This window comes from Hemiscyllium ocellatum, chromosome 4 (genome assembly GCF_020745735.1).
Source record: "Hemiscyllium ocellatum isolate sHemOce1 chromosome 4, sHemOce1.pat.X.cur, whole genome shotgun sequence".
Classification (NCBI taxonomy): Eukaryota; Metazoa; Chordata; class Chondrichthyes; order Orectolobiformes; family Hemiscylliidae; genus Hemiscyllium; species Hemiscyllium ocellatum.
Window position 1 is genome coordinate 84,275,537 of NC_083404.1, and position 16,187 is coordinate 84,291,723.

The window sequence follows — 16,187 nt, forward strand, 5'->3', positions numbered from 1 at the left end:
GAGGGAATTGCCCTGGGAGTTTTCAACATTGACTCCTGATTATATGAAGTTTGATGGTATCAGATCAAACATGGACAAGAAAACCATTCATTGATTATTACCATGTACCACTGCTGCCATGGTGATACAGTCATATTGGTTATTGTGGTGTTTGAAGAGATTACAGGTTAGGAGGGGTGAGACCAAAGAGTGAGTTGAAAACAAGGATAAACATTTTTATGACCAAGTCATTGCTGAACCGGGTGCTAACATTTACTACAGCAGGCTTGGAGAGCAGCAGCAAAAGTCACAAGATACGGTCAGCCTCTCAGATTGGCAGGGACTCATGGGTGGGAATGATATTACTTCTGCACTGGCACATTTTTTGTACCAACAGGTGCCATTCCGACAAAACACAGCCTCTTAATTAATATCATCAAGGGGAAACATGTGGATGAGAAATCGGAGAATTAATTGATCCTTGGAATAATCAGAAATAACTGAGAAAGCAGGAAAAAAGCTATTGAAGGGAATTTTCTGGCTATGATGCAACAGATAAGACAGTGATGAGATGTTGTGAAACTTGAAAGGGTTCAGAACAGAGTTACAATGATATTGCCAGGGTTGGGGGATTTGAGCTTACAGGGAGGGGCTGAATAGGCTGGGGCTGTTTTCCCTGGAGCACGGAGGCTGAGGGGAGACCTTATAGAGTTTTATAAAATCATGAGGGGCATGGATAAATAGACAAGGTCTTTTCCCTGGGATGTGGGAGTCCAGAACCAGAGGGCATAGGTTTATGGTGAGAGGAGAAAGATATAAAAGGGACCTAAGGGGCAACTTTTTCACACAGAGGGTGGTACATTATGGAATGAGCCACCAGAAGTTGTGGTGGGCACTGGTACAATTACAGCATTTAAAAGGCATCTGGATGGGTAGACGAATAGGAAGGGTTGAGGAATATGGGCCAAGCGCTGGCAAATGGGACTAGATTAGGTTCGGATATCTGGTTTGCATGGACAAGTTGGTCCGAAGGGTCTGTTTCCATGATGTACATCTCCATGACTCTATGGCAGCAGTCCTGCTGAGCTAGACAATAGTGGAGAGGCACTGGGGGAGGGTGGTGTGGTCAACTTCATCAAAAACTGCAGATAGGAAAGAATAATGAAAAAAGATAACTTACCTCAGTCACAGAGGATATCATTCAGGACTCTGGCACTATGGCAGAGGCAACAACGCAACTGGAGTTTAAGCATAGAGCTTTGGAACTAACGTGCATGGATTTTGAGGGTTACATCATATTCAAGGGCTTTAGAGTTGAGAAGTAGATTAGAGATGGATTGTTAATTTGCAAGGTTGGAGGGGTCAAGGTTTTTGAGAAGAGATGATGATGGCAGATTTGAAGGAGAGGGAAATAGTAATCAAAATGAGAAAATAATTAATGGTATTATCTAATATGGGAGCCAGGAAAGAAAGTTAGGTGGTCAGCATTCTGGTGGGGAAGGGGGAGAAAGTGCAGGAGCTCCCATGCTAACCAAGCTCAAAAGTAGAGGACCTAAGATTACATAAATGTCCAAGCATTTGAAGAGAAGCTAAATTTCCATGAGGTAACCATGTCTTGATGTATTTTGATGCAACTGTGGAAAATAAAATAACAAAAGGAAGCAGATAATGTTTCCATTAAGTTGTCAGGTCTCTGTGAGAAGCAAAGTGGAGAGAGGAAACAATATTTTCTTCAATTTGAGAGCTGATTTGCATTAAAAATTCAAACTAATTGTTGCTAAATCAGACTTGGCTACAAAAAGTGAAATTGAAATGCTCTCAACTTCCATGATGTTGGCTCTTATCAGCCTCCAGGTTGTGATTTCTTTGGCAGCTAATCTGCAGCATATTGATCTACTGATTAAATTTACAAATATTCTGGACAAACAGAATGATTGCTTAATTGAATTAATGCAATGTTGAAAAAGATGGATGAGTGAGTATCTCAACAGAGCTGTAGGGCATGCCCATTTTGAGTCTTTATTGCAACAGATTGCATGGCATGGGACAACAGCGACTGAGAACCAAACTTGTGAAGTTTTAATTTGTGATGCTAATATTTTAATTAGCTGAACCTCATTGTACATCAGAACTGAAGTAGATCAAAGGGAGTCTTGTTGATGTCAATGATCGGTCTTTTCCCTGGCCAATACTTTCAATCAACATCACTAAAAGAGATTATCTTGTATTTATCATACTGGTGTCTTTGTGACCCACAAATTAGCTGCTGCTTTTCCTACAAGATGACTATACTTGGAAAATGTCTGTCTTTAGCTGCAGAGCGCTTTAGGATATCGTAAAATTGTAAAATGTGTTATGTAATGGAATTTTTAAAAAACGTTTATCCTCTGAACTCATCTGGGCGTAAGGACATTGAGAAGGGCAGTGATTTGAAACATGTGACAATATTGTCCATCTTTGTCCAATAGCATGCTTAGCTACTCCTATCTTTTTATTGGCCCTTGTATAAACATTTTGGAGACAATGGTCATTGTATCATACGATTCAGAATGCTGGGAGGGAATGACATGCAACAATCTAGAGTAAATAAAAAACCAACTGTGGTGAGCTGACTTTATTGGGACGAGAACAGAACTCCAGCAGGATTGATTGGAATAAAATGTTGCTGGGAAAAACTGAATAATGGGCCACCTACAAGGAGCAGATGGTTTGGGCGCCAAAGTATTTTCCCATAAATGGGAAAGACTGGATGAATAAATTCAGAGTTCCCTGGATGACAAAGTTGGTAGAACATAATGTTAGAAAGAAAATGTTTATACCAGAATGCCAAAGTTTGAAGGGGGAAGGTGAAAAAGAGGAGAAGCAATGAGGAATGATAAAAATTTAGCTGCTAACAAAGAGAAATTCCAAAATATTCCATAAGTGTATGAACAACAAGGAAATGGTTGAAGTGGAGTAGAGCTGATCAGAGACCAAAAAGGGATTTACAAATGGAGGCAGAAGACATGGCTGCGGTGTTAAAGAATATTTTGTAGCTCTCTTGACAAAAGCGGAGGATGTTGCCCAGGCCATGGGGACATAGGAAACTCTGACAATAGAAGTTTCCCGAATTAAGGAGGAAGTAGTCTTGGATAGATTTCTGCTACTTAAAGAATGAGATGCATCCAAGGATTTCGAAAGAAGTGAAGGTAGAAGTTGTGGGGACACTGACCATAATCTTTCAGTCTGCCTTTGGCTCACGAGAGGTTTGGAGAATTACAAACTTTACATCTTTGTTCAAGAAATGTTGAGAGGATAACCCCAGCAAACACAGTTCAGTTAGTTTAAGTTCAGTGGTGGGAACCTTCTAAAAGCAATTATTCGGGTTAGAATTAGTAGTCACATAGAAAATGATGGCTTGATTTGGAAGAGTCAGTACTGATTTGCAAAGTGAAAGTTACATTTAACTAATTTGCTGGATTTCTTTGAAGAGGTACCACACAACAAATGTGAGGAAAGCTATAGGTCATAGTATAAAAGGGGCAGTTGCAATGTGGGTACAAAATTAGTTGAGTGATAGGAAACAAAGTGTAACAGTAAATGTTATTTTTCAGGCTGGAGGAATGTTTGTAGTGGAGTTCCTCAGGGATTGGTGTTGGGTTCATTGCCTTTTCTGATATATATTAATGACATGGATCTTAGTTTGCTGAAGATACAAAATTTGGAAGAATTATAAATTGTGTGGAAGTCCAAAAGCACATTGACTTTTTGGTGGAGTGAATGGATAGCTGACAGATGAGGTTCAATGCAGAGAAATGTGAGGTGATCCACCTTGGACGAAAGAACACTTGGGCGACACGGTGGCACAGTGGTTAGCACTGTTGCCTCACAGCGCCAGAGACCCGGGTTCAATTCCTGCCTCAGGCCACTGACTGTGTGGAGTTTGCACATTCTCCCCGTGTCTGCGTGGGTTTCCTCCGGGTGCTCCGGTTTCCTCCCACAGTCCAAAAAAAATGCGCAGGTTAGGTGAATTGGCCATGCTAAATTGCCCGTAGTGTTAGGTGCAGGGGTAAATGTAGGGGAATGAGTCTGGGTGGGTGCGCTTTGGCGGGTCGGTGTGGACTTATTGGGCCAAAGGGCCTGTTTCCACACTGTAAGTAATCTAATCGTAAAAACACTGACAATAGAAAACCGGGGATACAATTCTAAAGGGGATAACAACAGGGGGACCGGGGTCTTTATGTACATAGATCATCAAAGGAGAAAGTGGAGAAAGCAATTAAAGCATATAGAGTCCTCAGCTTTATTAATAAGGGCATACAGCAGGGAAGTCATGTTGAGCCTGTACACTATACACAAGACTCTTGTTAGACCTCAGCTGGAGTATTGTACACAATTAGAGTCATAGAGATGTACAACTCAGAAACAGAGCTTTCGGTCCAACTTGTCCATGCCGACCAGATATCTCAACCCAATCTAGTCCCATCTGCCAGCACCGGGCCCTTGTCCCTCCAAATCCTTATTATTTATCTACCCATCCAGATGCTTTTTAAATATTGCAATTGTACCAGCCTCCACCACTTCCTCAGGCAGCTCATTCCACACACGTACCACCCTCTGCATGAAAAAGTTACCCCTTAGGTCTCTTTTATATCTTTCCCCTTTCACCCTAAGCCTATGGCCTCTAGTTCTGGACTCCCTTACCCCAGGAAAGAGACCTTGCCTATTTATCCTATCCATGCCCCTCATGATTTATAAAGTCTCTAAGGTCACCCCTCAGCCTCTGACACTGCAGGGAAAACAGCCCCAGCCTGTTCGACCTCTCTATAGCTCAAATCCTCCAACCTTCGCAACATCCTTGAAAGTCTTTTTTGAAATCCTTTCAAGTTTCACAACAATTTTCTGATAGTAAGGAGACCAGAATTGCACACACTATTCCAAAAGTGGCCTAACCAATGTTCTGTACAGCCACAACATAACCTCCCACCTCCTGTCCTCAATATTCTGACCAGTAAAGGAAAGCATACCAAACACCTTCTTCACTATCCTATCTACCTGTGACTCTACTTTCAAGGAGCTATGAACCTGCACTCCAAGGTCTCTTTGTTCAGCAACACTCCCTAGGACCTTACTATTAAAGTATATAAGTCCTGCTAAGATTTGCTTTCCCAAAATGCAGCACCTTGCATTTTTGTATAATCAAGTCCATCTGCCACTCCTCAGCCCATTGGCCCATCTGATCAATGCAACATTTCTCGCTGTCCTCTACTTCTCCAATTTTGGTGTCATCTGCAAGCTTACTAACTATACCTTTTATGTTCACATCCAAGTCATTTATATAAATGAAGAAAAATAGTGGACCCAGCACCGAACGTTGAGGCACTCCATTGGTCACAGGCCTCCAGTCTGAAAAACAACCCTCCACCACCTTCTGCCTTCTACCTTTGAGTCAGTTTGATATCCAAATGGCTAGTTCTCCCTGTATTTCATGAGATCTAACCTTGCTAACCCTGTTGAACACCTTACTGAAGCCCATATAGATCACGTCCACCACTCTGTACTCGTCAATCCTCTTTGTTACTTCCTCAAAAACTCAATCAAGTTAGTGAGACATGATTTCCCATGCGCAAAGCAATGTTGACTATCCCTAATCAGTCCTTGCCCTTCCAAATACATATACATCATGTCCCTCAGGATTGTCACCAACAACTTGCCCACCGTCGAAGTGAGTCTCACTCATCTCTGGTTTGTCCTTACCTTCTTTCTTAAATAGTGGCACCATGTTCGCTAACCTCCAGTCTTCCAGCATCTCAGCTGTGACTATCAATGATACAAGTATCTCAGCAAGGGGTCCAGCAATCACCTCTCTGGCTTCCCACAGAGTTCTAGAAGACACCTATTCAGGTCCTGGGGATTTATCCACCTTTATGTGTTTCAAGACATCCCACAGTTTCTGCTCTGTAATATGGACATTGTGAGCAATTATAGGAAATATGTGAATACATTGGAGAGGATGCAAAAGCAATTTACAAGAAGATTCCAGGAATGAGAAACTTCAGTTATGAGGATACATTGAGGAAATTGGGATTGTTCTCCCTGAAGACAAGGCGGATGAGTGAAGAATTGACATGATTGAAATGGACCAAGTACACAAGGAGAAACTGTTCCCTATACAAAAGAAAAAAGAACAAGAGGGCATAGAATTAAAGTGATGTGCAAACAAAGTAAGGGTAATTTGAGTACGAAACATTTTCACACAGCGAGTGGTCAAGGCATGGGATGCACAGCCTTGAAATGCAGTGGAGGCACATTCAACTGAATCATTCAAGATGGGCGTACATACAATAGAGAAGGCGGCGTTTGGTATGCTTTCCTTTATTGGTCAGAGCATTGAGTACAGGGGTTGGGAGGTCATGTTGCAGCTGTACAGGACATTGATTAGGCCATTGTTGGAATATTACTTGCGATTATGGTCTCCTTCTTATCGGAAAGATGTTGTGATACTTGAAAGGGTTCAGAAAAGATTTACAAGGATGTTGCCAGGGTTGGAGGATTTGAGCTATAGGGAGGCGCTGAACAGACTGGGGCTGTTTTCCCTGGAGTGTTAGAGGCTGAGGGGTGACCTTATAGAGGTTTACAAAATTGTGAGGGGCATGGATAGGGTAAATAGGCAAAGTCTTTTCCCTGGGTTGGGGAGTCCAGAACTAGAGGGCATAGGTTTAAGGTGAGAGGGGATAGATATAAAATAGACCTAAGGGGCAACTTTTTCACGCAGAGGGTGGTGGGTGAATGGAATGCGCTGCCATAGGAAGTGGTGGAGGCTGGTACAATTGCAACATTTAAGAGGCATTTGGATGGGTATATGAATAGGAATGGTTTGGAGGGATATGGGCCGGGTGCTGGCAGGTGGGACTAGATTGGGTTGGGATATCTGGTCAGCATGGAGGGTTGGACCGAAGGGTCTGTTTCCATGCTGTACATCTCTCTGACTGTATGGCATTGAATGATTATTTAGATAGAAGCGGTGATGGTGCAGGGATATAGGTAATAGAATCAATCCAGGCATGAAGGACCAATTGGCCTGCTTCTTCACCATAACAATTCTGTGATTCTGTAAAACATCTTTATAATACTGCACTCTCACGTTATTCCATGCTGCCACATTACACAGGAGCTACGATTTGGAAACTGGTCATTCAGCTCAACCAGCTTATGTCAGCATTTACCTGCCATGTGAATACCCAATATATTCTTATCTCACTTCTAAGTTAGAGATGTATTCCGTCTTTTGTCTTTCATCCAACTTAATCTTAAATATTTGCATAATTTCCACTTCAATCACTAACCCTGGAAGTGAACTATTGTGTCTCACATCTCACTAGCTTTTCTCATTCTGTTGTTAATCTCTTACAAATAATTTTGCATCTACAACTCATTTTCAATCCTTCAATAAATGGAAAGTTTTGCTGCTGCTGACCATCTCAATTTCAAACATCTTTATTTTATTGCTCCTTAATCTGCATTATTCTATTTGAAAAATATCTAGCATTTTCACATTTGTTTCTCCTTGGGTCAGGTAGTCCAAATGAATCATGCACCCACTCAATTGTCTCAGTTGTCTTAATTCAGTAAGAGGTTGAGGGGTTTTAAAATAAAAATGCTGGCTTTTTTGTCCTCTGGATTCACAAACCCCCAATCCATCAGCTTTTTCAAGTTTACTCCTATTCAAATTTTAACTACTTTTACCAAAACATATTATGACACACTGAGATATCATATTTCATCTCATCAATATTTCTACATGTATTGAATTGGACTTTTAAAGATTAACTGATACTACTAGCTTTACTAACTATTTGAACATGTTCATTACTGCCTTTCGATCAACATTCAGATCACTGAGTGAAAAGAAGAGATCCTACAACTAAACTAAACTTCAACTATTCAATTTCAATAACTTATAGAGTCTACACTTCGCTCCAAATGGGTTTCTTCTTTCTAACCATATTTTTTGAAAACCCGGTTTTCTATTGACCACAACGCCCCCCCCCCCCCCAATGCCTCTAACCAGGACATAATGTTCCAATGAAACACAATGCAAATTCAAGCAATACCACTTCACCTGTTTTTGACTTTCTTTACCTTCACCCACTCTCCCCAACATTTCCCAAACCCTTTTCAGTTCTGAAGAAAAGTCTTACTGGACTTAAAACATTAACTGTTTCTCTCTCTTGGTAGATGCTGCCAGACCTGTCAAGTTTCTCCAGCACTGCAATTTGCATGTTCAGAGAATTAGACATACTCTCCAACTTGTTTGGATGTTTAGGCAGGAGACCGGCTGAGGTTAGCCTGAAGAGGAGAATGGAGGAAGAAAATGGAAGTGCTGTGTGCTTATCAACTGATATGGAAAAGTGCTACTGTATAATTTCTAAAGTTTACTCTAATTCGAGAATATATAAAGGAAGGTTTAGCATCAGGCATTTTGTAGGTCACTTGTATATCTGCATCATAAATACATGAATAAAAATATTCTGAACATTAAAGGTGCATTATCTCCATAAATATCTACATTTTTATTGGTTTGAGATAAATAAACAAAAGCATTTAACAGTGAAGATGTTTATTTTGCCCTTACACATGTGCACCATACATTTCACATTTTTAAAAAAATCTGAAGGCTGATAAAGACAGAACTGTACACAGTAGCCAAATTACTGCAGACAAAAAAAAGGTGTTTTCACATGGAGTTCATTCTGAAAATACCATACTCCACATTTCTAAGATTTACATAACTGCCAACAAACATCATCTACGCACACCTGGTCATAGCTGAAGCTATGCTTGGAAGCAAACTAGCTTTGACATGTTGAAGCATAATAAACACATCACAACATACAATGTATGGGAAATATTGTGCTAATGTAACACAGCAATCACTAACTTATACATGTACAAAAAAATGCCTGGTCTTAAGGACAGCAAATAGTTACTTAAAAAGTGCTCAATAAAGTCAAAACATTCAATGAATTAAATCATATGACTTTTACCAATCCAAAGAAACTGCTAATCGCATCAACATTCCGGTCCATAGAAGACTAACTTTCAGTATAACATTTGGAATTTGCTAATATTTGGTTTAAAAGTACATGTTGCGAATGAAGATTTGTCCAATGCAATTTTCTCATAATACAGCACTGTTAACATCAATTGAAGTTAGGTTAAAACTGGATAGTGCCTTGCACATTATTTTAAAATGCATATGAAGTTTTGAACTGTTTGAACATACAAATCGAAGTTGAACAAAATCAAATTAAAGTGCAAAGATTGTCTAATCTGATGATAATGACAAAAAAAAACCAGATCAGAAATATTTAAAAACAAATTCAAATAATACTATTCAACAATAATTGCTTGAAAATGTTGATTGATGAGAACATTTTATAGAAGATCCAAAAAGGATGGTAACTGGTTTGTCTGCTATTGCTAGTATTTAACTACATTTAAATTCCTTGTCATTAATTTAATAGAAAGGCAGATTTATTACATAGATTTTCATCCACAAGTTAACTTCCACACCTTAATGCTTAATTACAACCTTGTTCAGACTTAACCGGTGTGTAGAATTTCCAGAGGTGCTGAGTATTTCTAATTAGCCAATTTGAAACAGTGAGTTTAGAAATCTCATTTCAAAAGAAAATATTAAAAAGATAAGCAGCCAAGAGACATGCTTAAAAGCAAAGATGCCTGTGCATTTTTAAAATATGACAGGATTTCCTGCCTATATCATACAATCTTGCAATTATTAAAGCATACACAAACTGTTTTAAACACTTGATTGTTTTATAAATTTTTGACCATTTTCATCTGCCAGTTGAGGTAACAATTATGTTTTCAGCGGTAATTATTTTGAGAAGTCACATGAAATCCTTCCTTGTGCATGATTTCAGAGGTATTTCATCTCGTGCGGGTGAAATCTAAAATGTGTAGAACTGATTTTTTTTTAAAAAGTCCTTTGGTTCAATGTTACAGTGTAAAATACTTAGCAATTATTAGAAATCTAGTTACCATTTTTATGGATGTCCAATTTTCATCTGAATTTCTAAATGACAAGACGGAGTAGTTAAACAAAACAATACGGTGCGCACAGCACATTGTTAGGACGAGATCTGATCCACAGCTTAGGTAGGGAACTCAGTGATCTATCACAGCAGCTGATATTTGTGCATTTTCTAGCAGCTCTGTGGATTTGTGATGGATTGGAAGCAGAACCTCAGTCATTACTCTTGATGAGGAAAGCTGCATGGAATTGAAAACTCCTAATATTTAATGGGGTGAAAGGAGAAAATTGCCAGCAAGATGCCATTGTCTAAATGAGCATATAAAAGCTATTTTCGCAGCAAATTCAAAATTATAAGAATGACAACAATAGTTCCTCAACATTTACATTCCAACTTATTGAACGTGAAGTATTGGTATACATTTCTGAGCATGAAACAGACACGGTCAGCAGAGTTGAATTGCCATTTGGTTTTCCTATGGAAAGTGGAAATGGGCCTACTGATTCTTCAGGCCAATTGAGTTATGCTAAAGTCATGATATGAAAATCCAAAACAATTCTTCAAATATTACCATAGGCATATTTATACTGTCAATATGAACAGACCTTATGGTGTAGCATCTGAAAATCAGCAATTGAGGTAAATTTCCTAGGCAGTAAAACAAAAGTTTATAAATCTATTTAACTTTCATGTGCAGGACTAAATTCAGAAACAAGTCTTTTTTTTTAAATGATGCAAGATTGGAATGCAGAAGAAAAATTACAAAATTCACTAAAAATAATTCTAGTTAACAGGAATGTGATAGATAAAAATTTAAGCTTGTTCATTTGCATTGATAAGGTCCAATCTTTTGTGATATTCCTATGTCTTGAATGAAAAACAAAAGCCATGCATAGATTTGTTCTTAACTGCTCCTACAATATTAACAACCACTTCTCGTCTGTTGGACCTCTTGCAAGGCATGAACTTTATAGCATTTATCCCTTCAAAAAAAAAGTAAAATTTCAAATGAATTCTTGCACTACATGATACTGATACCCTAACATATTCTATACACCAAGGACTATATATCACAGTGAACTTCAGTTCAACTAGCCCTAACATGGTTCAACTGATTTAAAGCAATTGATCCACTTGAACACTCTTCCGAGACATAACGTAATCAGTGGAAAACTTAATGTCCTCCCGTAGGAGTTTTGATCTTTGAAATGACATATGCTTCATTATCTGTCACCTTGTGAGGCCAAAACAGTGGCTAATAAACACAGAGGTCTGGAAATTTCATTTCGTAGACTGGAATGGAATGGTATTGTACATGGCCAGCTGCAACACTCATGGATCCTGAAGGGCTTGGAGGTGGCCTGCTAGAGAGAAATCTAAGTTAGGTTTTGAAATTCTTTCACAATATTCAAGACAATTTTTTAATAAACCAACTTATATGATGCTATTCACAAATAATTTAGATTAGTTTACTTACAGTGTGGAAACAGGCCCTTCAGCCCAACAAGTCCACACTGGCTCACCAAAGCGCAACCCACCCAGACCCATTCCCCAACATTTACCCCTTTGCCTAACACTACGAGCAATTCAGCATGGCCAATTCACCTAACCTGCACCTTTTTGGATTGTGGGAGGAAACCGGAGCACCTGGAGGAAACCCATGCAGACACAGGGAGAATGTGCAAACTCCACACAGAGTCACCTGAGGCGGAAACTGAACCCGGGTCTCTGGTGAGGCAGCAGTGCTACCTCACTGTGCCACCGTGCCACTCTGGGTAAAGAACAAGCAATGTTTTCAATGCTAAAGAAACTGACCAAAAAGTATTCAGAATAAAGCAATAAAATTATCATATCCAGGAGATACATCAGTGATTACTTCATGACCATTCTGGCAGAAACTCAAGTGGGACTCCAGAACTACAAGGGTGGTGGACAAAAATATCAACTCTATTTTCCTCTTCAGAGATATTATCAGACCTGCTGATTATGTCCAGCAAATGTGTCTCTATTCCTGAAAATGATCAGTTTCTTAGGTTTCACTGATACCCCCATCTAACTCTAGATGTCTTTTTTGAGTTTCTTATGGTTCACTGTTTCAGTGAAGTGCAATCCTATTTTATCCAGCTTAAGTCACTATTCTGCATTTTTCCAGTTAGCATATGTAGAAAATAAATGGGTCAGAAGAACAATAAAGTTCTATTGAATCTTATACGATGATCTGGTCTTTTGAAAAGAGAGAATTATTTTCCAGATTAAATTGTTTTACTCAGAGATCAAGGACTACACTCTTTGAACTGTCTTATATATAAAAGGAGTAACGGTAAGCATTTTATATTTTTGCACATACTTATACTCTGTCAACTATATTTTTATAAATATAAATATATTTATACTAGTTTTCTGCTCTGAATGCTTTGTAAAGTGGGGAATTCATTTAGTCTACCTCAACCATTTGGAGGAACTTATTCCTTAACACATCATACAACTGTGTCTCAAATAACATCACATAATTTTTCCCTAGACTATCCTACAAAACAGTTTATTGTACATGTCGACCATTTGAAAGAAACACCTCTTGCTGAAAGCAATCAAAATTTGCCTTTCATTAATACATGGATGGATCAGTTGAGCACCAAGTGTCTTGTCACATATAGATCCTGTTCAATTTTTAAAACAAAATTCAGCATGACATTTCTTCAGGAATAGGAACCATTTAAAATCAAAGTAATCTTCGCTTAGCAGATGTATTCAACACATTTAAACACTGGGAAACTAACATAAATTATGCATATTTTGTATTGCGATCATATACCAAAGAACCAAAAGAACAGAAATTGAAGAACTGCTGACTGAACTGAAAACCACCTTAACCAAGAAGTCCAAGGTAAAATAGATCACTGTCAATGACTGACAGGAATATTTAACATTGGCCATAAATGCTGCTCATTTCAAAACTAACATGCTTTCAAATATTCACCATAAGGATAGATATAACAAGTAAACGTATGGCAAAAGGTCATTTAGCTCAATGTGGCTGATCTTGCTAGTACACAAACTCATCCAGTCTAAAACCAACAGTATTAGATATTCCTCACAAATCTGAATCTACAACACTGGCCAACTGATTTCTTCCACTGATATTTTTCCATCTTTACCTTGACTTAATGAAAGTCAAACATAGATAGGTTGCTCACTTAAACTCATTTCTGTAGATTAAGCTTCTTTAATTTGTATTCACTAATCCTGTTTACATCTGCAATCTGACTTCCTTAAATATCAATGTATTTTCTGAAGCATGACTATTTTTACAGTTTTGACAGTCATCCAAATCTGATCTGACCAGCATTTTAGATAATCTTAACTTTGAAATCTCAGCTTGTACCCTATATTTTAACTCTATCCTTGTTTGTTTACAGCGTTTTGCATGGATATATGTAGTCTTCTGCACATCTAAAATAAAGTCAAAACACTGCAGCTGATTGAAATCTAAAACAAATAGACGTGGAGAAACTCAGCAGGTTTTACCAGAAGAGTCACTTTGGACTCAATATTTTCCAAAGATGCTGCTGGACTTGCTGAATTTCCTCAGGATTCCCTGCATTTTTTCTGCACATTTCATTGTCTTCTAATCTTTGCTTAATGTCGTTTTCCTGGTCTTGCTTGCTCTGCTACACTTTATTTCAGCACCAGTTTTTAAGTTGGGTCAGTGATCCAGTGTTCTTTGTGGTTCCTCTGCCCTACTCAATGGTGGCTTCTGCACTATCTTTAATCTTTTTGACAATTTCTCTGCTCCTCAAACGTTGTCTACCTTCATTGAAGGCTAGCTGGAAAATATCCAACATGTCCAGAAACTTCAGCTTCCCCATTTCAGACGGCTGTTGTGACTTTTTGGTCAGTAGCTTTTTCAATTTCAGGTAGATCAGGCTTAATGCGAGGTAGTGGGCCAATCCTATATTGGCACCTCAACTGGTCCAGACATCTTGTTCTGCTACTGATACACATATCAGCAATCTTGTTTAGGCAATTATCTGAAGACTTTCATGCCATTTTTTGAATGTTCACGTGAAGAAGACTTCCCCAAAACTAAACCCATTGTTAACAGCAAGACAAGCAGCAGGAGGCAAGACAGATAGAACATGTTTGGAAGACCTGAAACCAGCTCAGCTTCAATTGCATATCAGAGTTTAATACTTCTGTCTGAGCAATAGGCCCACTGAGGTATCAAGAATCTGAGAACTTCAAGGCACTTGGGATCTCAAAGAAATACAGCAGAATTGCTGAAACAGGTCAAGAATACATCAGTAACAGAATTCAGACTTGCCCAATGAACAGGTGATTCGAAGTAATGATCAAGTTGTCAAAGAACGGAAGACTCAGCAACTGTATCAACCAGAAGGTTGTCAAACTGCAATCAGTACCTGCCAAGGTCTTCAGCACAGCATTTCCCAACTGACTGAAATTAGAACATGCTTTATAACATACTTCAGCATTTTCTTAGCTACTGTATTTTTGTTGTTTAGCAGAAACTAAGTTTTTAAAAACATTTTGCAGGACATCATATAGACTGTTAGGAAATTAATAATTCAATTTGAAATTCTTGCTCAACAATTAACTTACCTTATTGTTAGTTCAAATATCTCTGTAAGTTTGTCATGGAGCAGGTTTGACTGGAAAAAGAAATAAATCTGTTTATTTTTCTCAACAAGTCTCAACACAAACAATGATTTTAGTCTGCAATAAAATTACAATATCTTTTCATCTAGTCTTGCCTTTTAAGTAAGCCAACTTTCTTGGAATTTTACACAATCATGTTGTTTAAGGAACTTCACTGCCTGTAATATGAAATAATGCTGAATAATAAGGCAGAAGACGACTTTAGTGCACATTCTGAAGTTTCTTTCACTACTGATAACAATTTAAAAATATAATGATCCTTTGGGCTCAGAAAGCAATTAAAACCTGATCGGACTATTTCAAATCTGTGTTATTAGTTCAGTGTGCACCATTACAAAAACAAAATCCGTCATAAACATACATTATTCTAGTTTAATAACTGGCATCTTAGCAAAAAGAAAATATCTTCATATCTCTCCACCACATCCAGTGAAAAAGAAAAATACAACAATGTTTTCTTTTGAGGAAAATCTAGCATTTTCTGACCAAATAAAAAACTACAAATTGCTTCTGTTAATGTTAAGCAAAACAGTACATTGTGGGAGACATTTGGTCTCACCTTGGATTCACACTGGGCTGCAATCTCCTCAAATGGTGCTTTCTGAAATTTTTCAATTACTTGGCGTCGCTTTTCTCTTTCTTGTTCTTCAAGATTTTGGCTATCTGTTTCAGAAAGTCATCAGAAAGAGGGGGAACGCCTCCTCATTAAAATTGCATAAATCTTACAAAATTCATAAATTACTGGGATTAACAAATGCATACAATAAATATTATAAAATTGCTACTTCTTACTCTAATTTGGTTACATTCACCAAGAAGGCAGAATGGCAGTGATCAATGTTTTATCAGCTTTAATCTATGGTTCCAAAGTTCCATAATCCAATCAACACATTGATATCAAAATTGCATTAGAATTGCCGATAGGTAGGAGATTTACTAAATGCACTTAAATTTCACCAGCACAGGTTGAGATTTGAATCCACGGCACCACAGTATTAGCCTGGGCCTGTGATTTGCTGGTCCAGTGACATCACTACATCGTCACCATCTGCCCATATTTCAGTAGTGGTTGCTTGCTGGAAAGTAAACTCATCAAATACTAATCTAAAGTGCAATTCCTGTGTATTCCAGATCTGCCTGAAATTCAAAGACTGCATATATACATGTGAAGTATACATCTGCACATTCTATGTTAGTCTAAGTTACTGAATATGTCTTTGTTCAGAGAAGCTAACAGTTGAAATGAATGTATACCTCACCTTTGATTATATATTATTTGCCCTTGTGATCGGAATTGTGCATGGGAGACATGAAACTATTTTTGCCTAAGGTAGCAATTGTGGAACTATGGCAAAGTTCCTGTATGATTCCATGCATCAGCACTATATTGGCAGCTATTCGAATAAACATTGATAAAAATTGACAGGTACTTTTTCAGCATTGTCAAGCAGATTTCCATATCACTTACATAATGCTTTGAAAGTTAAATACATAACA

At 38.2% G+C, this 16,187-nt stretch overlaps 1 protein-coding gene across 4 annotated transcripts in view; it reads right to left on the minus strand.

Moving 5' to 3' along the window:
• Positions 1–8,575: 8,575 nt before the first annotated feature.
• The window catches only part of LOC132814652 (protein EFR3 homolog A-like), a 159,759-nt gene continuing 152,147 nt past the window's right edge, over positions 8,576–16,187 (minus strand). For 3 of the 4 annotated variants that reach the window (XM_060823556.1, XM_060823555.1, XM_060823553.1), the window contains 3 exons: positions 15,250–15,353; positions 14,634–14,683; positions 8,576–11,380 (listed from right to left, as the gene is read on the minus strand). In XM_060823556.1, coding sequence (XP_060679539.1) covers positions 11,272–11,380; positions 14,634–14,683; positions 15,250–15,353 — 263 coding nt within the window. In that variant the 3' untranslated portion in view covers positions 8,576–11,271. The remainder of the gene's footprint in view (positions 11,381–14,633; positions 14,684–15,249; positions 15,354–16,187) is intronic. The other variant, XM_060823554.1, reaches the window with a different exon arrangement.